Source organism: Nicotiana attenuata, chromosome 6, assembly GCF_001879085.1.
Source record: "Nicotiana attenuata strain UT chromosome 6, NIATTr2, whole genome shotgun sequence".
NCBI lineage: Eukaryota > Viridiplantae > Streptophyta > Magnoliopsida > Solanales > Solanaceae > Nicotiana > Nicotiana attenuata.
In genome coordinates this window covers 34415379-34441958 of record NC_031994.1, presented here as the reverse complement: position 1 = coordinate 34441958, position 26580 = coordinate 34415379, and the positions used below count along the sequence as shown (strand labels likewise).

General features: G+C 41.7%; 1 protein-coding gene across 1 annotated transcript in view; it reads left to right on the top strand.

Moving 5' to 3' along the window:
* LOC109226819 (probable lysine-specific demethylase ELF6) overlaps positions 1-19337 on the top strand; it is a 32650-nt gene extending 13313 nt beyond the window's left edge. Inside the window, exons 4-7 of the mRNA XM_019391686.1 lie at positions 13786-13936; positions 14510-15063; positions 16442-16732; positions 16883-19337. Coding sequence (XP_019247231.1) covers positions 13786-13936; positions 14510-15063; positions 16442-16732; positions 16883-18894 — 3008 coding nt within the window. The 3' untranslated portion in view covers positions 18895-19337. The remainder of the gene's footprint in view (positions 1-13785; positions 13937-14509; positions 15064-16441; positions 16733-16882) is intronic.

The following is a 26580-nucleotide window of genomic DNA, read 5'->3' as shown; positions in this document are numbered from 1 at the left end:
ACATTGGCCGCCCTCCTGAAAGGATATCTCGCTCCCAGCCTCTCTAGCCATCTGGAGACGAATAGGCTGAATGAGTCCATCAATAAACCGTCTCACTCTCTCCCTCTCAGTGAGAAGTATAACAAGTGCATGGCGAGCCAAATCAATAAACCTTGTCTTATACTCGGTGACAGTCATGGATCCCTGCTGAAGGCGCTCGAACTGCCTCCGATAGGCCTCTCGCTGAGTAATGGGGAGGAACTTCTCCAGAAATAGCTGTGTGAACTGCTCCCAGGTCAAGGCTGGAGATCCTGCTGGTCTAGCTAAACAATAATCCTTCCACCAAGTCTTGGCGGATCCAGACAAGCGAAATGTAGCGAAATCAACCCCATTGGTCTCAACAATACCCATGTTCCGCAGAACCTCATGGCAACTATCCAGATAATCCTGGGGATCCTCAGTAGATGCACCGCTGAATGTGGTAGTGAAGAGCTTGGTAAACCTGTCCAATCTCCACAAAGCATCGGCAGACATAGCTGCTCCATCACCGGCCTGGGCTACCATGGCCGGCTGAGCTGCTCCAACCGGCTGAATTGCTGGAGTCTTGAGTCTGGGGAGCTACCTGCTCCGGAAAGCGAGTAGCAGGAGTCTGGGCCCCTCCTCCAGCCTGAGAGACGGCTGGTGCCACAAGAAACAATCCTGCTCGGGTAACACTCTCCATGAGACCCACCAATCGGACCAGAGCGTCCTGGAGAACTGGGGTAGCAATAAACCCCTCTGGGACCTGAGCTGGGCCCACCGGAACTGCTGGGGCTGGGGTCGGAACCTCCTCGTCAAAGTCAACCTGAGGCTCCGTCACTGGTGCTGCTGCTCGGGGCTGAGCTCTGCCCCTACCTCGGCCTCTAGCACGGCCTCCGCCTCGGCCTCGGCCTCTGCCCCTAGTGGGAGCTGCCTGGGGCTCGGACTGCTGATCAGAAGATGAGGAAGCGTGTGTTCTCGCCATCTGCGAAAGAACAGAGTAGAAATTCAATTAGCGTTGAGAGGCCAAACCGCACGACAAGAAAGAACAAATGTGTAACTTTTCCCAACTCAGTAGCCTCTGGGATAAATACAGACGTCTCCGTACCGATCCCTCAGACTCTACTAAGCTTGTCCGTGAGTTGTGAGACCTATGTAACCTAGAGCTCTTATACCAACTTGTCACGACCCGGATTTCCCATCCTCGGGAGTCCTGATGGCGCCTACTAATGGGAGCTAGGCAAGCCAAATTTAATTACTTTCTCATTAATAACCTAATCCCTTTTTAACAATTATCGGCAATAATATAAAAGCAACGAAATTAAATGATAAGCGGAAGTCTTAAATTATAGAAAACTGAATAGAAATGCGGAAAATTCAACATAGCCTCTACCCAAGATTGGTGTCACAACACTCACGAACTACTAAGAGTACTAAATACAAAGTCTGAAAGAAGATATAACTGTTTGTCTCGAGTACGATGAGATAACAGACAAAAGTAAAGGATAGAAGAGACGTCGGGCCTGCGAACGCCAGCAAGGCTACCTCGGAGTCTCGTGGACTGAAGGTAGACTCCCGTACTACTGCTGCTGCTGTCCAAAACCTGGATCTGTGCAAAAGAGCACAGAGTGTAGCATCAGCACAACCGACCCCATATGCTGGTAAGTGCCTAGCCTAACCCCGGCGAAGTAGTGACGAGACTAGACCGAACTACCACATAAACCTGTGCAGTTATATACATATACAGCGTAATCAAAATACAAGACAAGTAAACAATATGGGAGGGGAAGCATACTGTGGGGATATAACAATTTCAAGTAAAAGTTGCCTTGTAATGAAGGAAATAGCACAACTCATACAATAATAAGGAACAGAGATCAACAAGTGCACGGCATCACCCTTCGTGCTTTTACTCTCATCCTCACCAAGCAATAGTATAATAAATCGTACACGGCATCACCCTTCGTGCATTTACTCTCGTTCCTCACATAAAATCAATAGAATCGGCACGGAATGGCACATCGTGCGGCATGGCATCACCCTTCGTGCTTTACTCTCTTTTCCTCACAATAAGCAAACAATGCACGGCATCACCCTTCGTGCTTTACACTCTTTCCTCACAAGAAACAAACAATGCACGGCATCACCCTTCGTGCTTTAACTCTCGTTCCTCACCCAAACAACAATCACAAACAAGGTCAAGGGAATAACAAAACAATAATGAAAATCCCGGCAAGGGAACACAAACAACAATTAAAACCCGGCATGGGTACAACATCAATAACCTCAATGTCCCGGCGAGGGAAAATATTCAATAATCAACAACGTTCCGGCAAGGGAGCAACTTAAATACTCTTTCTCTTCTTTTCACTTTTGATTCATAATTCACTTTACCACTTGAGCCAATGCTCCAAAGGGTTCAATCGTTTCATATACTTTCACATTGGAAATATAACTTGAGCCAATGCTCCTCCATGTTCAAAGGACACAATTTACTTCCACAACTTATCACAACCAATAGGAATTCACCACCAAGTCATAAGAAGTACAACGAAACCAAGATATTCACAATTTAAAGACTCACGGTCATGCTAGACACCAACGTATAGATACTCGTCACCATGCATATACGTCGTACACAGCAAGAAGCAATTAGCAAATAAGACTCAACTCCTAGTCCCTCAAGCTAGGGTTAAACCAAACACTTACCTCGAACTTTCACGGCCAATTCAATCCTCAATAACCGCCTTTCCTCTCGAATTCGGCTCCAAATCAATTGTATCTATACAATAATGACTTCATTACACCAATAAATGCTAAACAACACGAACCCAAAGTCTAATTATAGCTTTTCCATCATTTTTCCCAAAAAGGTCAAAAATGCCCCCGGGCCCACATGGTCAAAACCCGAGGTTTGAACCAAAACCCGATTAACCATTCCCCCACGAACTCAAATGTATAATTCGTTTAGAAATTGGACCTCAAATTGAGGTTCAAATCCCCAATTTTAGAAAAACCTAGGTTCTACCCAAAATACCCAAATTTCCCCATTAAAATCTTTGATTTGAAGTTGAAATTATGTTAAAAGATGTTAAGGAGTGAAGAAAATGAGTTAGAAATCACTTACCAATCGTTTTGAAGAAGAAGGGTTGTTTGCAAAATCGCCTCTTATGTTTTGGGTTTTTGAAAAGTGTAAAATAACTGAAATTCCGTTTATTTATACCCCTCTGAAGTTCCCTGCGTGGACCGCGCAAAAAGGACCGCGTCCGCACAGGCCTCCCTGAAGACCTGCGGATCTTTGCCCCGTGCGGACCGCACAAAGACGACCGCGGCCGCACAGCATCCACCGCGGATCGCTCGAAGGCGACCGCGACCGCGCTGTTCCCTCCGCGGCCGCACATAATTTCTCGCGGACCGCGCTAGAGGGTTCAGAGACCTGCAATATTTCCTGAACCTGCAACATCTGATCTTTTAAGTCTAAAGCACCCCGGAACCTACTCGAAACTCACCCGAGCACTCGGGGCTCCAAACCAAACATACACACCACCTCAAAAACATCCTCCGAACTTATTCGTGCGATCAAATCGCTAATAACATCATAAACATCAAATTAATCCTCAAAATCCATGATTTCTTCCAAATTTCACAGAACATCAAATTTTCCATTTCAAGTCCGAAACACGTCAAACGACGTCCGTTTTAAACCAAACTTTACAGAAAGTGCTTAAATCATATATAAGACTTCTACCGGGCGCCGGAACCAAAATACGGGCCCGATGCCATAGTCTTCTAATCAAATTTCATTTCCAATTTCCTTAATTATTTTCAGAAAACAATTTCACACAAAAAATCATTTCTCGGGCTTGGGACCTCGGAATTCGATTCCGGGCTTGCGCCCAAGTCCCATATTTTCCTACGGACCCTCCGGGACCGTCAAATCACGGGTCCGGGTCCGTTTACCCAAAATGTTAACCGAAGTTAAATTTATTCCTTTTAATGTAAAAAATTAGCATTTTTCTCACAGAATTCATATTTAAGCTTTCTGGCTACGCGCCTGGACTATGCACGCAAATCGAGGCAACCCTAAATGAGGTTTTCAAGGCCTCGGAAGTATAGAATGGGTAAGAAAACAGGTGATGACCCTTTGGGTCGTCACAGAAGACAAGTAAATCAGCTTTCTTCTAGGAACTAACTGCATTTTGCAGAAGAAAGATTAGCATGATATCTTGATGAAAAAGAGGTGGGAACCCGTTAGATTAGTTGAGATGTGCGCGGATTGACTTGAAAATCATAGCAACAGATGGGGAGGGGAGGGGGGATTGGAATTCAAAGACAATCTCGAAAGCGAGATTGGTAGCAGCAAAAAGGAGGCAAAAGTCTCAAATTAATTGGCTATGGAAGGGGATGAAGAACTAAGTTTTACATTAATGTCCAATGCTCATAGAACTTATAGTCTAAGTTGCTCCGACACGACAATTTAAGTTCCGCACCCGTGTCGACACCACACTAGTGTGGTGTGGTATGATATCTGTACCGGATCTGGTCAAACAATTTTGGGCACTTTGATCACGACGGGCGGAAAAATTCGAGACGAGATACAATTTGATTCCCAAAATCAGAACTAAAACTAGGGTAAATTTGAAGAAAATAGCATACCTTATCTAGGAAATCAATCTTATACTTATCTAAAACTTGAGATTAAAAAAGAAATCCACATTTTACAAACTATACGTAACTATTCTACAAAATTTCTGATAATATAGAGATATTCTTATATTGTTAATTTTTTTGAATTATTTTTAGCCGAATACCCGCACCCGTATCCGTATTAGAATCCATATCCCTGAATCTTAGAATTTACATTTCGAATGATTCGACCTCTAGCCCGTGTTGGATACCCGCACCCGTGTCTGAGCAACTTAGCTTATAGTTTCATAGAGAGGCATCAAATGAAACTTATAATTGAAAGTGTTACGAGGAAGAGAAGAATGGGCAATGTTAGAAGGGATCAATTTGAAGAAAATCAAAGATACATCCTTCTAGCCATTCTTTTGAAAATATCAACCTTCCTTCAAAAGCTAATCAAACCACAGCCGTGAATGGAGCTATCATAATTTTTTTTTTAGGTAAGATGGAAGAAATCTATTTAGAGAAGACAGAAGTAAAAAGTCCCCTTCTTTCTCCTGCATAAATGAAAAAGGTCATGATATTGAAGGAGAGTTTCACAAAATATTTAAAGAGATTCAGCGTTTTGAGGAAAAGATACTTACTCCAACTAAGTTGCATGTTTTAGAAAATAAGGAGAAAGTGATTATTAAGAAGAAAAAGGAGAAAGTTTGATAGATGGTAGACGCGTTATATTTTTTTCGGTGCGAGAAGTATGGTTCCTGAGTGATGGGATTTGGAGAGAAATTTTGGGAAGATAAAATGGTACTAGTGATGAAGGACGATTTGGGGTGTTAAGCCCATGAGTCGGATCAGTTCATTGTAAGCTCTTTCAAAAATGTTGGCACGTGGTGAGTAGAGAGGTCACGGAATAAATCATTTCCATTATGAAAAGAGCCTAATTTATTCGTCGTAGTCTTATGAAAATGGGAGGTCCATTAACTTGGCGAGAAGTCTACAAAATTAGGGTAAATGTACTTTTAGAAGGATTGAAACTATTGATGGGTAATTTCATTTTTCAGCACTCAAAATGCATTTGTGGAGGATGGGAGAAAAACATTTAATATAAGGATTTTGTGATCATTGATAATGAGACTGTGGGTTTGAGACTGAGAAGCAAAAACTAGGATCTTCTACAAGTTGGGCGTTGAGAAAGTCAGGCACCTTTTCCTATCCTTTTTCTTTGAGAATGGTAACAAGTATTATAAACTCCAGTACAAAGGACATTTTGCTATCTTTTTTATCTGAAATGGGCTTTGGGGAAATTGGAAGGAAATTTATATTTGAGGATTGAGTTTTTTTCTGCCGTATATTTGATGGAATTCTTTTTGGATCGTTGTGTAGTAGCAAGGGTCTAAACTAGACAAGGAGATTTGGTATCTCCAACTCTTTTCCTTATTGTGATGAAAGTTACTCAAAAATCTCTTAGATGATACTATAACAAGGAAGAAAATTTTGGGGGAGAGAAGGAAAATAATTAAATATATATTTTTGAAACGGTAATAGTGGAAATAATGAAATATTACATCTTTTGTTTGGAGATGATGCGTTGATCTTCTATGAACGAAAGAAGAGACAAATCCGTTTTTCGTTTTGAATATTTTTATGGTGTTTGTGGTGGTTGGGTTGGAACTCAATATGAGAATATTCAAGATTATCTTAGTTGGGTAAGCGTAATACATCTATAAGTTAGTTGTAGTATGTGGGTGCATGGTGGCCACTACCCATAAAGTACTTAGGACTTTTGCTTGGAGAAAGAAATTCAAACAAGGTCGAGTTTGGATAATTTTACGTGAATCATTCTTTCCTTGACGGTTCGGAGCTAGTCTCTTCATCATCTAATCAGTTGTCAGGTTTCTTTACAAAAAACAATGTTAGTATAATTTTATCTACCATAGTTTTAGTTTTATACAAAATGTTGAAACCGCTAAGTCGAACCTAATAAAGTTGAGAAAATATTGGAGGCATGAGAACAAAACCTGTCTAGAGCGAGAAAGGGTACTCTTATAAAGTCGATCCTGGCAAGCACACCAACATAATGTATGTCTATCTTTCAGTTCCCATCCTTAATTTCTTTGTTCATAGACAATGGATTTGAGACATCCTTCATCATGCGTTACTTGTATTTATGTCCCCTAATGTCAGTCTATCGAGTTTATTATCCATTCTCATCGAACAATGAAAGGGTTAAGGAATTATTGTATGAGATATAACAATGTTTGAAAAACATTAGATTATGTCGAAGTAAATGATCATGTTTTATTGTGCGGGGTTATACTGGGTGGTGGTTGTTGTTGTTGTTGTACGATTCTTGTATCTTGCTAGTTTCTCGTGCTCTTCAACCAGTAACTACGAGGTATTAGTCGCAATTCTAGCTTTTTTTCATGCTGATGACATGTTCCTATGCATCGCTCTCCTATTCTCCATGGGAAAAATGTAGCTGGAATATGTGCAAGTTGGACATTGAGAAAGCTTTTGATCACGTCGATTGGTCATACTTGCTTAATCTAATAAAAGAGATGGGTTCGGAGAAAAGTGGATTGGGCGGGTGGATTGGTGTCTTTCAAGTGTAAAGTTCTCTGTGATTATGTATGGGACTCCAGAAGATTTTTTCTCTCCTTATATAGGGGCTTACAGGGGGGACCCACTGTCTCCCTTCTTATTCATCCTAGCTATGGAGGGGCTTAATCTCATGCTTTGCAAAGCTAAGTTTAGGAATTGGATCAAAGATTCTACTGCCAGGCTAGGGGGCCTCAACAGAGTGGAGTTTTCTCATATTCGTTATGCTGATGACACACTTATATTTTGTGGAGCTGAGGAGAATCAACTCAGGTACTTGAGGGGTATCTTGCTACTGTATAAAGCTATCTCTGGACTAAAAATTAACCCAGGGAAGAGTTCATTATTTCCTGTTAATAATGTGGAGGACTTAAGAAGATTGGGCGAGAACTAGATGTTTAATAGGTAAGCTTCCCACAACATACCCCTGCGGCCACCAGAGAAACCCTTCGAGACCTCTAACGCCTTTCTCGCAACTTCTCTAATACAGATCGCTGTCATAGTCCACATGCAAATCGCGTCCCCACTACTCCTCCAAGCCCCCATAGCCAGTAGCTTCTCCCGCAACTCCTAAGCTTTGTCCTTAGTCAAGGCAACCCACCTGATCCTAGGTAGACCTTACACTACCCTGTTTTTCCTTGTCCACATGATTGCCAAATCCATATCACTTGCCTATGTTGCGTCATGAGATTCTCACTTGGAATGACCTTGTAATCCGTGCATAAACCTCTATCACACCTCCTAAGTAGGATGTAATCAATTTGGGTTTTGGCCACCGTACTCTGGAAGGTGACTGGGTGCTCCGTCTTCTTTGGAAAACACGAGTTAGCAATCACCAAATTAAAGGCTTTAGCACACTCTAAAGCCTTGCAATCCGTGCATAAACCTCAATCACACCTCTTAAGTAGGATGTCACCGTACTCGGGAAGGTGTCCGGGTGCTCCCTTCTTTGGAAAACACGAGTTAGCAATCACCAAATCAAAGACTTTAGCACACTCTAACAACTAAGTTCCTCCTACGTTTCTCTTTCCAAAACCAAAGCCGCCATGTACCTTGTCGTAACCCCCGAACGACGTCCCAATGTGGGCATTAATATCTCCTCCTATGATAAGCGTCTCGGTGTTCGGAGTTCCCCTCACCAACCCATCCAAGTCGTCCTAAAAACGCCTTTTAACCTCTTCGTCCAAACCCACTTGAGGCGCGTAAGCACTAATAATGTTCAAAATAAGCCATCCCATAACTATTTTAATAGTTATCTGCCTGTCGTTCACCTTTCTAACCTCTACCACTAGCTCTCTATGTTTCCTATCATCTAGATAACTATTAAGTAGTAGCAATAAACTTTTGCTTTTCTTTCCTTTTGACTAATAGCTATTAGAAGTAAAACTTACATTCAAAAGCTGAAGAAAAATTTTAGACAAAAAATGGGATAAAGAAATTATAGTTATTATAAAATTTAATATTTGATGACCACTAGTGCATAAAAGTACAGAGTACATGCAAGTATTATATAATATATAGTATACATATTACACTTGAAGACTTATTTGGAAAAGTTTGATTGAGAATGTTTATGAGAGATATCTTAAAAAATAAGAAGAGAAGCTGGGTCAAGTTGGGCGGATTGGGCTATAACCCATAGTTTAGCCCATTTTTGCTCAACCCATCTTAGCCAAATTAAACTTTGGGCTGGGTTGGTCAATGACCCATTTAATGAGAGCCCATTTTAATCCGCCCAAACTCAGCCCAAACCACCCATTTGCCACCCCTACCTCCTGCTAACCTCACCCGTGTCTTAGCTCCATCATACATGTTCTTAATCACCCTAATATACGCTACAGACACACCTTTAGCCTCCAAACACGTTCTCTCGGGACTTTGTCGTATGCTTTCTCTAGATCAATGAACACCATATGCAAGTCCTTCTTCATTGATCTATATTGTTCTACCAATCACCAGATGTATTTCTTCTGTAGTCGAACGAAACCCGACATGAAACCAAATTGGTTCTCCGAAATAGACACGCTTCTCCTCACCCTCCCTTCTACCTCCCTCTCCCAAACTTTCATCGTTTGGTTTAGCACCGCGAAGCTGAGGCGGGAGAAAAAGCGTAATTCCCCGGTGTCATAGGTTACCTTTCTATCTTCCTCCCCCCTGTTCGACTTCATCGCTACGCCCCTTACCTCTTCATTGGGAGCAGGTTGACTACAGAGGGTTCCCCCCTAATTGAACTCAAGCTTGATACCCCTATAGTTGTTGAAATTCTAGATATCACCCTTGTTCTTATACAATGGAACCATCGTACTCCACCTCCACTCTTCAAGCATTTTTTTCGTCCTAATACTAACGTTAAACAACCTAGAGAGCCATTCCAAGCCTGCCTTACCCGCGCTCTTCCAGAATTCTACAGGGATTTCGTCTGGCCCTGTCGCTCTGTCCCTGCTCATCCTTTGCATTACCCCCTCGATCTCCCCTAATGCGCCTACAGTACCTAAAATTCGATGACTTCCTGAGTGCTCCAAATCACCTAACACAATGTTCCTATCCTCCCTTCATTCAAAATTTTATTGAAGTATGACTGCCATCTTCGCCTAATCTGTGCCTCATCCATCAAAACTCCACCCTCCTCGTCTTTTATACACCTCACTTGATCCAGGTCGCGGGCCATTTTTTCTCTCACTTTGGCTAGCCTGTACAACTTCTTATCCCCGCGTTTCTCCCCAAGCTCTTCAGTATTCATACAGACGTTCAAAAGCTGTGGTTTTAGCCGCAGTAACCGCTAACTTCTCCTCCTTGTACCACTCCCTATTGGCCCTCTTCTCCGCATCATCTATGCTTTCTGTTAGCTTCACATGTGCCGCCTTCTTGGCTTCCAATTTTCCTTGGACCTCTTCATTCCACCCCCCGTCCCCCCTGCGGCCACCAGAGAAACCCTTCGTGACCCTTAACATCTTTCTCGCAACTTCTCTAATACAGCTCGCTGTCATAGTCCACATGCAAATCGCGTCCCCACTACTCCTCCAAGCCCCCATAGCCAGTAGCTTCTCCCCCAACTTCTAAGATTTATCCTTAGTCAAGGCACCCCACCTGATCCTAGGTAGACCTTACACTACCCTGTTTTTCCTTGTCCGCATGATCGCCAAATCCATATCACTAGCCTATGTTGCGTCGTGAGATTCTCACTGTGGATGACCTTGCAATCCGTGCATTAATCTCTATCACACCTCCTAAGTAGGATGTAATCAATTTGGGTTTTGGTCACCGTATTCTGAAAGGTGACCAGGTGCTCCTCTTCTTTGGAAAACACGAGTTAGCAATCACCAAATCAAAGGCTTTAGCAGACTCCAACAACTAAGTTCCCCCTACGTTTCTGTCTCCAAAACCAAAGCCGCCATGTACCTTGTCGTATCCCCTAGACAACGTCCCAATGTGGGCATTAAAAACTCCTCCTATGATAAGCGTCTCGGTGTGCGGAGTTCCCTGCACCAACCTATCCAAGTCCTCCTAAAAACGCCCTTAAACCTTCTCGTGCAAATCCACTTGAGGCTCGGAAGCACTAATAATGTTCAAAATAAGTCCTCCCACAACTATTTTAATAGTCATCAGCCTGTTGTTCACCCTGCTAACATCTACCACTATCTCTCTATGTTTCCTATCATCTAGTATGCCTACCCCCCCCCCCCCTCCCCCCCCGGAGTACCATAACTTAAACCCATCTGCCTCCCGAACCCTAGGCCCCACCATCTAGTTTCCTAGACACAAGCTATGTTGACCTTCCTCTTCTACAGAATCTCGCTAACTCTATAGACTTCCCCGTCAAAGTTCCTATGTTCCAGGATCCAATTCTTAACCTAGAGTCGTTACTACCCTTGCCCCCCACCCCCGTCCAACTCGAGGACATAACCTTACTCTACCATTGTTCACCACAGCCACTATAGCCCAAATAACAAGTCCCTAATTACTACAATACTCCTAATTTCAATAAAATACGATATATAGAAGTACCTAATAAAGGGACACAACAAGAAATGAGGAATAAAGTGAATGCAATTTAATCTAGAATACTCAGTAGAAATGGTTAATAACAGAATAAAAATCCTACTCAGTCTCAACAAGAAGAACACGAATGGTAAAATAACTAAGCAAGAATACAACCACACGAAGACCCCCCAAAAAAATCACTAAACACCTGAAGAATTAACACAACAGATGAATAACAATGTTGACCAATATCCAAAACTAGAAAAGAACAGGAAAAGGGATGATAGAACCTGGTTGGCCGAAGGCACTGTAACCCGTCGATCTCTCCTTGAAAGTCTACGCGCGGTCCGGGCTAAGGCTAGGTCACCGGGAATCTGCTGCCTTTACACCCACACACTAGAAAGAGAGAGTGGGAGGGGGGGGGGGGGGAGGGCAGAGAAAGAAGCAGCCGGGAAAGGTGGAAGAGGGAAAACAGAGGCAGACCGCCGGCGGCGCTGACAGTCTCGTCGCCGGACTTCCACCAGCAAGAGGGAAAACAGAGGCGGGAGAGAGAGAGAAGGAGAGAGGAGAGAGCGGGAACATGAGGGAAAAGAAAAAGGAGAAAGAAACAGACAAGAGGGGGGGGGGGGATAGAGGAGGAGAGAAACCCTTATCTGTGGTCGCCGGTGTTGATGGAGAGATGCGACGGTCTGGACTCTTCGCTAATGGTAAGTTGAGAGAGAAAGAGTGAAAGGTAGAGAAAGGCAGTGATTCTAATTGAACATAGTGGCTTAGCAAATTTAACTGAAAAATGTGAAGGTTACTCTCATAAAATCGGCCCTATCAAACATGCAACGTACAAACATAATTTATGCCTCTCTCATTCTATCGTCAATTATTAGGAAGCTAGGAAAAACTGATGGATAATTTTATGAGATGGCGGCATGGAGCAAACATGAACGAAAAGTATGCTTGATAGGATGGAGATGGTGATGCTAGTATGCTACCAATAGGAGAATGAGGTTTCCATGAATGCAAATTCTATAATCAATCAAGCCGTCTTGAGAAAGTGATTAGACAGATTCACAAATGAAATAAGTATGTACCATGTAAGAGGTGACGTGTACAACATATGGATACCATGAGCATTATTGGCTTTAGGAAGAAGTTACAACCTCATATACTATAAGCAACAACAAGAACAATAACCCCTAATCTCAAACAAATTGAGCAGCTATATGAATCTTTGCTAACCATAGTTTTCCATTTAAATTCATCTCAAGCAACCATTATTCATAATAAAAAAGTTCTTTATATTTTCTACTGTTATTAAAATCTCCGATAGGACTAAATGACTCCTAGAAAGTATAGGATTTAAAGTATACGTATTGCGACAACAACATTCCATATGATTTTAGGTCTATCTCATCCTCAGTGTAAGCGTGTGGAAGAAATTCATGAGGGGAAAGGAAAACTGTTTTTAACATTCATTAGATTCACAAAAGAGAATCACAGTGGAAAATAGGAAATAATATTCTTTTGTGGCTAATACATGGTGTGGTAGCCAAATGTTCTTGAATTCCATAGCGCATTCACTGTAACTATGGTCAAGGATGCCAAAGTAGCCAAAATAATTAGAAAAAACGGGAATGAGTTCCTTGAAAGATGTCTTTTAGAAGGCCTATTCAAGATTGAGAAAGGGATAAAGTGGAAGGTTTAGTTTAGAATATATATACATCGTATAGCATATACAATTAGGGGGGGAGGGGGGGAGGGGGGTAGGGGGGGAGGGGGGGTGGACGTGATAACATGAGAGGGACATGGACTAAATTTTTTTGGGTAAACATGCTACAATCGCTTGATCAATGGAGGTGATTTCAAGCACATGGAAGTTAATATGGAAACTAGAGCACTAAGAATGCTCTTTGCTGGTGTGCATTGTGGGTCAGTATCCTACCTTGAGGAAAAGAAAACAGGTGGTCATAAATTGGTCTTGCATTTATAAGATGCATGGAGATGATGCAGCAACTTTTTATTACATTATGAAGTATATATTGCAACTTTGGAACAAATAGTGGGCCTTAAGATATTCAGTATTTGGTTTGGTTATCTTCCAAGAAAGCCATGACAAACTTGGAGGATGGAAGCTAGGAAAAAGGTGCTGTGAAAGACGGCTCCTATTTGCTTGTTTTGGACAATTTGGTGAGAAAAGAATCATAGAAGTTTTAAAGAAATACTGAGCTTTATAAGGAAAGTACTAATTATGTTGTATTTTGACGGAATGAAAACATTCATTCCTGTATAGATGGCCGGACGGAATTTTTGGGAGCTTAATAGCATACATACATGTAAAGATGACACAGACTTGGCCCTTGGGTAAGATATCCAATAAAAAAATTGACTTATATAAAAGAAATTTCTGTTTTCAGTTGCTTGTGAGTCTGGATCCTTTACTTTAGTTGATTGCCAGCTTTATTTTATTTTGCCTCTCCTCCCAAATTCTTGTGTTAAGTGGTGCAATATGAAGTAAAACATGTTCTATTGGCAAACACATGAGTTTTAACTTTTTAATCCTGGTTTCCAAATATTCACTTATAAATGCAGGCTTCAATTGTGGCGAGGCTGCCAACTTCGGTACTCCACAGTGGCTTACAGTAGCCAAAGAAGCTGCTGTTCGTCGAGCTGCCATGAACTATCTGCCTATGCTATCTCATCAGCAGTTGCTTTATCTGTTGACAATGTCTTTTGTTTCAAGGTCTGCTCATCTGCTCTTGTTGCATTTGTTGATCAGCCCAACATATCCCCTCTAGGAGACGAGAATTATATGTTTCTCTTGCGTTCTCGTATTGAAAATTTGTAGGCGTCATCTTAATTTGTCTTTTATTGATCTGGATTTTAAGAACCTTTTTCCAGCTGTACAGATCTGGTTTTCCATGTGTACGATACATTACTCATGTCAGATTTGGAATTTTAGACATCTGTTTAAAGTTATGTGGTAAATGAGGTTAAGGTATACCTTTTTGTTACTTTAAAAGGTGAAAGTTGCTATTGTTTGTTTCTGTTCCTGGAGTGACGGATATAATGGGCAGTGGAATGGGATAACTTTTGAAAAACTAAGCAGGATAGTTAATGTGTTATACAGGGATATCCCAGCTCTATTGTAGTCCACTCTGTTGCTTTTTCCCGTCATTCAGGTTAAAGATTCATGAAAAACCTAAGTCTAGGGGGACATAGGCTCACGAATATTGTATGGTTATGTTTCCTTTGACATTTTGATAAGCTTATAAATGTCTTTTGGTTTCTTTACTTTTGTCTTTCTGGATGACAGTGTGCCAAGGTCCTTGCTACCTGGGGTGCGAACCTCTCGTCTGAGAGATCGTCAGAAGGAAGAAAAGGAGCTTCTGGTAAAGAAAGCCTTCCTGGAAGATATAGAAAAGGAGAATGACCTGGTAAAAGTTTTGCTTCAGAAAAGCTTTTCTGACAATGCAGTGTTGTGGGATGTGGATATGCTGCCGTCTTCAGGTAAAGAATCTGAACTGCACAAGCATGCTAGTGTGGATGCTTCTAGAGGGAATGATCAGTCTGACAATATCAATAGTCAGGATCTATTAGACCAGATGAGCTTATACATGGATAATTACAGTGACTTCTATGTGGATGATGATGTGTCATGTGACTTTGAAATCGATTCGGGGACATTACCCTGTATAGCTTGTGGGATTCTTGGTTTTCCATTTATGGCTCTGGTGCAACCATCGAAAAAGGCTGCGGAACACCTTTTCCCAGAGGATTTTCAGAATAAACAAGATTCTGGAGCAGTGAAACATGTGGAGTCGGATTGCCATTCAGATCTTAGGGGCATGATTGAGGACTATAATAGAGGTAGGAGACCCTTTATAACTCTTTTTCCTGGTGCCGAGTTTGTCATATCATCATTAAATGCGCTGCTTTTATTACTTGTAAAAAGTTCTGCAAATTGATTTGTGAAACTTCCTGTGTCTGATCAACATGTCAGAAATAATCCGAACTCCTTGAACACAACAGTACTGAGTTCTTCTGATCTTCCTTTATTTTGGTGCAAAGAATGTATCCCTAATCTTTCTATCATTATTTTCCTTTTGACATGTTTTTTCCTTCAAGGACTCAAGGAGTGCAAAAGAGATATTGCTTCTGTTTCAGCTGAATACTGATAAAAAGAAATGAAAGAACTTTTACTGATAAAAAAAGACTGAGAACAAAGAAAAGAATTGCTTCAGTTTGTCGCTGCTGTTAGTGGTTGCTAACTAACTACCAATACATTTCTAAGCTGATCAAAGTATCTTAATTGCACCATTCAGATGTTTAAAGATCTAATCCTTTAAATTATCGAGTCTGAAGATGATGTAATGAGTTTCCTTTGAGTTTGTTTACAAACTCCAGCCGTTGATTTATAACTTTCATTCTGCCTGGAGTAATAAGATACACATATCTTCATATGCTGGCCCACTCATTGGGTTAGGGTACGCTCTGGGAATATTAGTTCACCTTCAGCGGCATGGCCAATCAGCAGACGTTCTATCATTTTTCACTCTTCTCTTTTTAAGTCACCTTTAATAGGTTAGTCTTAGTTGAGCTGGTTCCAATCAATAGACAGCTGTATCACTGGATGGAAGTAGTTGTTTTCACGTTTTCTTGAGTTTAAGCATTTCACGGTGACAAGTGTACAGTTTGCTGCTCTGTCCCTAAAGGTATATATCTGGACACCTGGTATAATGTGAGAGAAAGTTTGACATCATTTGACCAGATTGTTACCCGCTATAATTTATCAAGTTAATTGTCCGTCAACGAACTGATTGACCATGCTCTGTGCCTAAAGGTATATAACTGTGCTGAAGTGTGTGCCTAGCTCAAGGTCCATTTTATTTTGGTATCATAGCCAGATCCATCTGTGTTCTTGCTTTACCCAGTACTGGCCCCCATATTATGTTATTCCACATCGGTTGAGAGAAGGGACTACTGTTTTCTTATATGGTCTTGGGTAATATTCACCTCATGAGCTGGTTTTTGGGGTTTGCTTAGGCCCAAGGTCCATCTTATTTAACAATCTGGACACTTGGAATGATGTAGCGCCAATGTTTAACATTATTTGACCAGGTTGTTGCACACTACGATCTATCTAGTTAATTCTCACTTAACTAACTATTTTGGGGGCATTCACGTACAGCAAATTTGTCAGAATGACTGACTTGCTTGTGGAATACTGAATTTCCTCTTCATGCAGTTGACAGAATGGAGAGAAATGGGGGGCATTTCCTAAACCATGATGAAGTATCTTTGTCTTCCCAGCCAAGTGAATCTGCAGTTACTCCACATGAGGGTCAAACATCACAGTCTCATAATCCATCACATACAGATAATGCAGCTCTGACTTCAAAAATTGAGCTCGAAAAGGAATGGGATTTTTGTACAAGTTTTGTGAGACCACGGATATTTTGCCTCGAGCATGCAATTCAGACTGAAGAACTTCTGCGTACTAAAGGTGGAGCAAATGTTCTTGTGATCTGCCATTCAGGTAACGTTTCTCATGTACAACGTCATTTGAATTGTCTAATCGATGATAATACCCCAAAAAAAAAAAAAACTACTAAAGTGTATCCGTTTTCATTGTTTTGCTAGTTCTTGGCGTATTAAAATGTTTGTTGCAACTTTTGATTTCATGTAGACTTTCAGAAAATCAGATCACATGCCACAATTGTTGCAGAGGAAATTGGCACGACATTCAAATATAATGAGATTTCGCTGGCTAATGCATCTCAAGGACATCTTTCCTTGATTGATCTTGCAATCGTGGATGAAGAACAAGACAAATGTACAGAAGATTGGACATTGAAATTAAATATCAATTTAAGGCACTGTGTGAAGGTGCAAAAGAATTGTCCACTTAAGAAGTTAAAACATGCATTGACTTTGGGTGGATTGTTCTCTGATTCAACCCTTAGTTCAGAATCCTCGAGTCTCAAGTGGCAGTCCAGAAAAGTACGCTCAAAGAGGAAGTCTAATAATTCAACAGAAAGTCCACCATTTGCAAATGTTCAAATAGCTAAGGTACTTGATTCAGGATCTACAGTGGGCAGGCAGAATGCCAGAAAGGGGAATATAACCATCCAGTATTCCAGGAAAAAATACAAGTCTAAGGCTTGTAGTTGTGCGGAGGTCACTAGGGCTTTTGTGGATCCTTTTAATGCTTTGACGGAGGAAGTTTTGCTTACAGATGCAAAAACATTGGGAAGTAGTACTCTCATCAGGGATGAAATTGCAGGCACGGCTTCTTCAGGTGAAAGGTTTTTTGCTTCTTCTGAGGGGAAACCAGGAGTGCATCACGAACATGAGATGCTTTTGGTAAATAGAGATCAAAATGGAAATCTCCTTGTATCACAAGAAGCAGATTTACTTATTACCTCATCCATAATGGTGGAATTCAATGAGGCCCAGGCTGAAATTTGTACTACTGAGAAGTTTTCAATGGAAAAAACTTGTCATACAAATTCAAACAATCGCCATGCAGAGCATAAGACCACGGCTCCAGAGATTAGTGGAGAAACTGAGGTAGCTCATGTGAATACTCTTGCATGTACAACCATACCTGTGGTTCGGAGTACTTCAACTAATGAAAATTTGAGGGAGAATCAGGATATGACAGAATCTGGCATCAGAAATAAGTCTGCTCATCCGAGGGAAGCAGATTTTGAAAGAGATCATCATGGAGAGGCTGATAAAGCTATTATGACCAGATCTCCCGTGCCTGTCAATTCCTCAGGATCTTGCACTGATGGTCCTTCAAGAAGTTGTGATGAGCAGATTGAGGATCAATCTCCAGAACAATCTGGCTCAGGTAGCGAGGCATCTGATAATGAGACTTCGGACAACTCTGTGGAGCAAAAAATCCAAATTGATAATGCAGATCAAGGTATAGCTGTCTCTGACCATGTCACACCAGTAGAAGAAGCTTCCGCCTCAGCAGAAAGTCTCAAAGTGACGAGAGAGACATCGAGTCCCAAGCACTCACAGAGTGGTGATAATATCTCTGAGAGGCATAAGAAAGAGTCAAAGGATGATACTTCTCCAATAGTGTCTAGGCCAATCGCAAAAAGTGGTGGCAAAAGAAGGCGTGAGCTAGAACTCCTAACATATGATGGATGTAAATTTGATGGCTTTGTTAAAAGCCCATGTGAAGGTTTAAGGCCACGGGCTAGGAAGAATGTTCTTGGGAGCGGAGTTGAATCTAAGGAACCTCTTGAGGATAAACCAATGGGGAAGAAGGTGAAGACATCTTTACCTAGTTCCATCACTCACAAGGATAAGAAAGAACAGAGGAAGGGGACTCACAGGTGTGACCTGGAAGGCTGCCGGATGAGTTTCCAAACAAAGGTAGAGCTGCAACTGCACAAACGTAATCGTTGCCCCATTGAAGGATGTGGGAAGAAATTTACATCCCACAAATATGCTCTGGTTCATCAACGCGTTCATGAAAATGATAGGCCCCTCAGATGTCCATGGAAAGGCTGCACCATGACATTCAAGTGGGCCTGGGCAAGGACTGAACATTTGCGTGTGCATACTGGTGAGCGGCCATATAAGTGCAAGGTTGAGGGTTGTGGACTCACCTTCAGGTTTGTATCAGATTATAGTCGGCATAGACGGAAAACTGGTCATTATGTAGAAGCGGCCAACTGATGTTAGTTACTATAATCAGGTAGGTTGTGTAATATACCATTTAACTCGACTGCTAGAGTGCGGGTTCAAGGGTTGAAAGACAATCTTATGAATCATGTAAACTAATGCGCTCTTGTCATTTTAGCATGGGTAGGAGTAGTGTTCTTCGTTTGTAGAGTGCCTGTTTTCAGGATTAATCTTCAATTTTAAATATAAAATTGCATGTCACTCTTTCAAATTTCGTAAGAGAGGTCTAAGGGGACAAGACCCTTCTCATGGTACTTTGATAATGCTGGACAGCCAATAATGACCATATAGAACTCAACAAACTGAAATCTGCAGCTTGTGCTGGATGGTCTGATTTTCCATGTTGTGAATTTTTGGAGAAATTATGCTCAGTGTAACTTGTCTGAATATTGTTTTACAACTTTTCCAAGGACTTTTGTGGTTTCTTAAGGGCATCATCATAAGTTTGACATGCTTTCTAACTTGTTTCTTTTCTGGTTTTCAAACATATAGAACTTTTAACAACGTTACACAATTCTGAAAATGTGGCATATAATATACCTATACGAGGAACTATCAATATACTTTCACCTTTACACATGTGAATGTTCTTTTCTGTAATAATATTTCCGAAGCGCACCAATTTACTGTATTTTTAGTTTGTTCTTTCAGTTCTTACTAGTCTCTCTGTAACGTGTATTTAACCTAATATATTCAGAAAGTATTAGATTTTGTTATAAATTACACATTAAATATACCAAATATGAGCATGATCGCCTAATATGAGACCTTTGATAAATAAAATCAGAATGCATACTCTCCAACCAAACCTTATCTTCATTCTTCTAGCCATCGGTTAAATTTTAATTCGGAATTCGCTTGCTCCAATAGGCGTTGCTGGAAGTAGGATTCTTTGATCAACTTTATCTTCTCTATATCCTTCGGCTATAACAAAATCAATTGCTCCTCTATGTAGTTGTATTCTCAAGGTTGATTGATCTATTTTGAAATATTTAAGCCGCATTTTTTCTATTTTAATGTACATGCTATGCACAAAATTTTCAGTTTTATCATATACACATGTAGACAATATTTATAATCTATAAATGTTGTAGTTCAAATCTTATCGATGATTATGAAAGGTTGAATTGCACAATGAGTTTTTTTTTTTTTTTTTATNTTTACTTGCGTTTTGGGCTTAAAATGCTTAAAGGTAATCCTGGAAACTGATTTAATGTGCTTGCTTGCAGAGATTTTTTATTTAAAATTTACTGAATGAAAATAAAAATTTAAGGAAAAGCTCCAAATATGCCCACGTGCAATTCAAAAGTACTCAAATCTCTTATTTTTCAATAAGATCATATATCTTGGTATCTTCCTTGGATGAGTATGATCCTTTCTTTATATAGGCTTATCATAACAAAAAACTCTTCTTTCTCTCCTGATAGCAGGCTATAGCTATCTATTTTGGTCACAATTTGCACTCAAAATTGGATACACTTTACTTATGCTTGAGCATTAAATGGTAAATTGCTCTGATTGAGTATTTTATGCTTTGCAGGAGCAATTCCGGGCTACAATGAGGTTAAGGAGCGTTTTGAGCTAATATGGAGCGTTGAAGGCCAAGTAAAAGCTTATGGAGTAAATTTGGAGTTCGTTCGAGGATCGAAGGAGCTTACCGCAACTAAAAAGAAGAACGAAGAAGAGTGCAGAAAATTGCCCAGGTGCGCGGCCGCTAAGAAACATCATCAGAACTAAAACAGAGGACCGACACTAAGAACTTGACACTTGGGAAAGGGACACTATTTTAGGGAGCACCGGAAGGGAAAGGCCCATATGAAGAGGCAAGGGTTCTAAGAAGGATGTCCATTCGAGCATTAGCTGACACCTGCTCGTTGAGCAGTCTCTCCTTCATGTCCTCAACCTGTTTCCTGAGGTCGACATTTCCTTGGTCAGACGGGCAACCTCTGTGCTTTGAGAGCTGCTAGAACCAGGTGCCCCTTGAAGCTGACTTATCTGACCCTCAAGAATGGCATTCCTGGCCTTCAGCACGAGGGAGCAACACCTTGTTCACTATTTCAAACAATAATTGGTACACTGGAAGGAGGGCCTTCTTCTATGCCTGATAATAGGCTAGATTCATGTAATTTGGCGACTATTTATGCCCCAGCTTGATTATGTTTCACTGTTATTTTATAGTTAAATGATGATAAGTTGGCTCTAATTGTGAATTTCACACTTTGCAGGAGTGAGTGGCATGTACGAGGACTTAAGACTGTAGTTGGAGCTAAATTGAAGCAAGAAAAGCCCCTAGGAGCCGAGTACGTGGGAAAAAGAGAGAAAGAAGATTCGAAATGAAGACCTGGACTAGCGCGGTCACTAGAGCGTCCATTAGCGCGACCGCGCTAGCCCAGAAAGTTGAGGCAGAATGATAGGCCATATGCGCGGTCATTAGCGCGACCGCGCTAGCCCAGTTCCGGAAAATTAAACTTCAGGGGTAAAATTGGAAGTTCGGGGGTAAATCCACTTAACCTATAGAAGGTCCAGCTCGCCCAAGGAATCATTATCGAGGTTTTCAAAGCTTGTTCTTAGACTTCGGAGGCAAGAACAAGGGTGTAAAGATCAACTAAACATTAGAGTTTTTCTATCTTCTTTTAATTCTTGCAATTACACATTATGAACAACTTTGTAGTTTTGTCTTGTTTTGTTATGAGTAGCTAAACAATTGATCTAGGGTTGATGGAACCAATTGTTGGTTGAATTTTTGACTCAACTTGTTATAATCGAGCCGGAATTATTATATGATTGTTCAACTACGTTTTATATGGTGATTAATTGAATGGGCCCTCGATTAATCGTGTCTAATTGCCTTGTGTTGCTTGAGAAAGAATACTAGGTTAGATTGTTGTTGAACAACACCACTTTTGGGTAATTGAAGAGATTCATTATTTGAATTTAAATGTGGGGTTAGAGATAACGAAACTTTGGTGGGATAATTTAGAGCTGCACATATTGTCAGCTAGAGTAGTTCGAGAGAATGCTCTAGTAAATTATTGTAGTTGATCGAGAGATAATTACGATAACCCATAGCTCATAATCCTCATAGAGTATTACAGCGAGATTATAGCAAAAAGAGTTAAGACCTAAACTAGCAATTGGGGAAATCAATGCCCTAGACCTTTTTACCATTAAATTATCTTCAGTTTAGCATATTATTATTTTTAATATCATTTGAAGTAGTTAAACAAAAACCCAAGATTGATTGATAAAAATCTTGCATCGGGAAATTGGTTGAGTTGATAATAACATTGCTAAAGAGTTGTAATAGATAAGTTAGTTCCCTGAGGATTCGACTCCGGACTTGAAAACCGGATTATATTTGCGACGACCGCTTTGTCCTTTTTATAAGGCATAGTTGGGCGTGATCAAATTTTGGCGCCGTTGCCGGGGAATTAACGGTGTTATTTATTACAACTTAGAAGCAGTGTTAGAATTATTAGTTTAGATCAATTTTCGAAGGTGTTAAACAATCTTTTCATTGAAATTCTCACGTTTGAACTCTTGTGGAATTCAGGTGTATGCCTAAAAATTCTTCGAGGACTGGAGAACTGCTTGAAGGACTCTCAGACCCCGAGAAAACATTCAGGGCATTGAACCGTGCTAACAAGAGGATCCAGCAATCACAACAACCACACCAGCTTGAAATTGACATGGGTAACGTAGAGAACATCAACGGAAACATCAGGGATGAGCCAGCTGCCCCAAACGTCAGAGTAGTGGCACCTCTTGTGCCAGAAGCTGCACTTTATGATTGGGCACAACCAACAGCTGACAACCTGGCTACTTCCATAGTTGTGCCCCCAATTCAAGCGGAGACATTCCAGATCACCAACAATATGTTGCATCTTCTGCAGAATAAGGGATTGTTCTCCGGGTCACACATTGAAGACCCTCAGCAACACTTGAAAAATTTTCTGTCGATTTGTGTGACCCAAAGGCAGCCTAATGTGACTCCGGAAGCTATCAAGCTATTACTGTTCCCATTCTCTGTAACTGGGGAAGCTCAGACTTGGTTGAATTCGCTCCCTATAAATTCCATTGTCACCTGGGAGGAATTAGTCAAGCAGTTCCTGAATAAGTTCTACCCGCCCAATAAGACTGCAAGGCAGATTGATAAAATATTGCAGTACATGCAGCAGCCGACTGAGACCTTGCAGGAAACTTGGGAAAGGTTCAAAGGGATGCTAGTGAAGTGTCCTCACCATGGTATTCCAGACCAGATGCTCGGCCAGAGGTTCTACATGGGGTTAGCTGACAATCTAAAGGCCAATGTGGATGCTTCAGCTGGAGGTGCATTTTTGAGTAAGACATTCACCGAGTGCAAAGTCCTTCTTGACAAGATGTCCCAGAATTCGGGGTGGATGACTAGAGGTATAACATTGGCACCCATAGTACATTCAGTTCCTCTTGACCCAAATAATTCGCATGCAGAGAACATAGCCACACTCATGACTCAAATGAGTATATTGACACAGAAGATTGATGAGATGGGTACAAAGCAGGTGCATATTGTTGACACAACAAATGGAGGACTATGTACACCCTGTGTTAATCAGTCTTATGTGTGTTCATGGAGTGGAGAAGGTGACAATCAAGGGGTAAGAGAAGATATGAATTATGTCAACAACTTTGGGGGTCAGAGACAAGGAGGACAGCAGTGGAGATCGACACCAAATCAGCAATACAGACCAAACATGCCACAGCCTGGAGGTATGCAACCCCAAGGCCAAATGGTACCAGTACCATATCAGAGACAACAGGGCTATCCACAGCAAAATCAGCAACAGTTGACATATCAGCCACCTCCTCAGCAACAAGATAACAACATGGTGGAGATCAGGGGTATGCTTCAACAACTCATTGGAACAAATGGTAAGATGCAGGAAAAGTTGGCAGTGCATGACTCAGCAATAAAGAACATTAAAACTCAGTTGGGACAGCTGTCTATGGCCTTAAACAACCGCCCCCAGGGAACATTTCCAGCGGACATAAACATTAACCCCAAGGAGCAAAACCCGAATCAGTTGATGGCAGTAAGTCTCCGGAATGGAGAGATTTAGATAGAGAGGAGGAGATTGCACAAGCCAGCAAAGAGACTACACCAGCCACTCCAGTTCCATTAGAGGTAGATGAACCAGCAGGACTCACCGAAGTGGTGGTTGAACAGGTTCAAGACGGTAAGCGTAAAGCTAAAGAGAGTGAACAAGCTGCAGAACAGGTGGTACCTCTTGTGCCACAGAACCCCAATAGAGAGAAGCCAGCAAACAGTGCACAAAGGGTGATACCTGCACCCTTCCCTCAGAGACTGGTAAAACAAAAGAAGGAAGATCAATACAGGAAATTTATGGACATGCTGCGTCAAATTCAGTTGAATATTCCTCTGATGGATGCCTTGAGGAGATGCCGGGCTATGCAAAGATGATGAAGGACCTAATGTCACGAAAGTTTGATTTCAGGACCTATCCATAGTAACCATGACACAGACCTGCAGCGCAGTAGTGACAAGACCCATGGATCAAAAGATGTCTGACCCAAGTAGCTTTACTATTCCATGCACTATTGGGAGTTATGCCTTTGCAAAGGCATTATGTGACTTAGGAGCCAGCATAAATTTGATGTCTCTGGCTATATACACCAAACTGGGCATTGGCAGAGCTAGACCGACTTCGATGCTGTTGCAACTGGCTGACCGCATGGTTAAAAGGCCAACTGGGATTCTTGATGATGTGTTGGTACAAGTGGGGAAGTTTGTGTTCCCTGCAGACTTTGTTATTCTGGATTGTCAGGTAGATGAGGAGATACCTATCATTTTAGGGAGGCCATTCTTAGCCACTGGGAGAGCACTGATCGATTGTGAAACTAGGGAATTAAAAATGAGGCTGAACGATGAAGAAGTCATATTCAACGTTCAGCAATCCATGAGGAGACCCAGTGAATATGCTAATTGCTCCCTAGTGGAGGCAGTGGATGTGATCCTGCACGAAGATGATGTGACCCTGACTGCTAAAGATCCATTGGAGGCTTGCCTAACAAATTTAGAGGAGATGGATGGTGAAGGGTTGGCTGAGTGGGTCATGGCACTCGAAGGCTAAGGATTCTGGAAAAGGGAACCTCAGTTCGAGTCCCTTGAGTTAGAAAAGAGGGCTATACCACCGGCAAAACCATCAGTAGAGGAACCACCCAAATTGGAGCTGAAATCGCTCCCAGCTCACCTTAGGTACGTTTTCTTAGGGCCTGATTCTACTTTGCCTATTATTATATCATCCGATTTTCTAGATGTGCAGGTAGAGCAACTCTTACAGGTGCTACAGGAATGTAAGACTGCCATTGGTTGGACCATGGCAGACATAAAGGGTATCAACCCAGCTTTTTGCATGCACAAGATTCTCTTGGAAGAAGGCACAAACCTTCCAGAGAACATCAACGAAGGCTGAACCCAAATATGAAAGAGGTGGTGAAGAAGGAAGTGATCAAATGGTTAGATGCGAGTGGCATCTTCCCCATCTCTGACAGCAATTGGGTCAGCCCTGTTCAATGTGTGCCGAAAAAGGGAGGAATGACGGTCGTCCAAAATGAGAATAACGAGTTGATCTCAACTCGTACAGTCACGGGATGGCGGATTTGCATGGATTACCGGAAATTGAACACAGCCACCCGGAAGGACCACTTCCCCCTACCATTCATTGACCAAATGTTGGACAGACTGGCCGGGCGATCTCACTTCTATTCTTGGATGGATATTCGGGGTACAATCAGATCTCAATAGCCCCCGAAGACAGAGAGAAAACATCGTTCACCTGTCCGAATGGCATCTTTGCCTTTCGACGAATGCCTTTTGGGCTTTGCAATGCACCGGCGACATTTCAACGGTGCATGATAGCCATTTTCACAGACATGGTGGAGGACATTATGGAAGTCTTTATGGATGATTTCTCCGTGGTGGGGAATTCATTCGAGGACTGTCTTCACAACTTAAGAATAGTGCTCAGAAGATGTGTGGAGACAAATTTAGTGCTGAACTGGGAAAAGTACCATTTTATGGTACAAGAAGGGATAGTCTTGGGGCATCGAGTGTCCAGTAAGGGAATTGAGGTTGACGTGATTGAGAAGTTGCCACCGCCTACTTCAGTCAAGGCGGTGAGAAGTTTCCTTGGGCACGCCGTGTTCTACAGGCGATTCATAAAAGATTTCTCTAAGAATGCTAAGCCTTTATGCAAACTCCTTGAAAAGGATCACCCCTTTGTGTTTTCTAATGATTGCAGCTTGGCATTTGAGGAGTTGAAGAAGATACTGGTGACTGCACCCATCATTGTTGCACCCAACTGGGAGAAACCGTTTGAGCTCATGTGCGATGCAAGTGACTATGCTATAGGAGCAGTCTTGGGGCAGCGAAAAGATAAACTGATGCACCCGATTTACTATGCAAGCAGAACGCTAAGCGGTGCACAACTCAATTACACCGTGACGGAAAAGGAGATGTTGGCTGTCGTTTTTGCATTCGACAAATTCAGGTCATACTTGATTGGCTCGAATGTTATTGTTTACACTGACCATGCAGCAATTCGGTACCTGATAGAAAAGAAAGAGTCAAAGCCACGCTTGATTCGCTGGGTCCTTCTGTTACAAGAATTCGATCTGGAG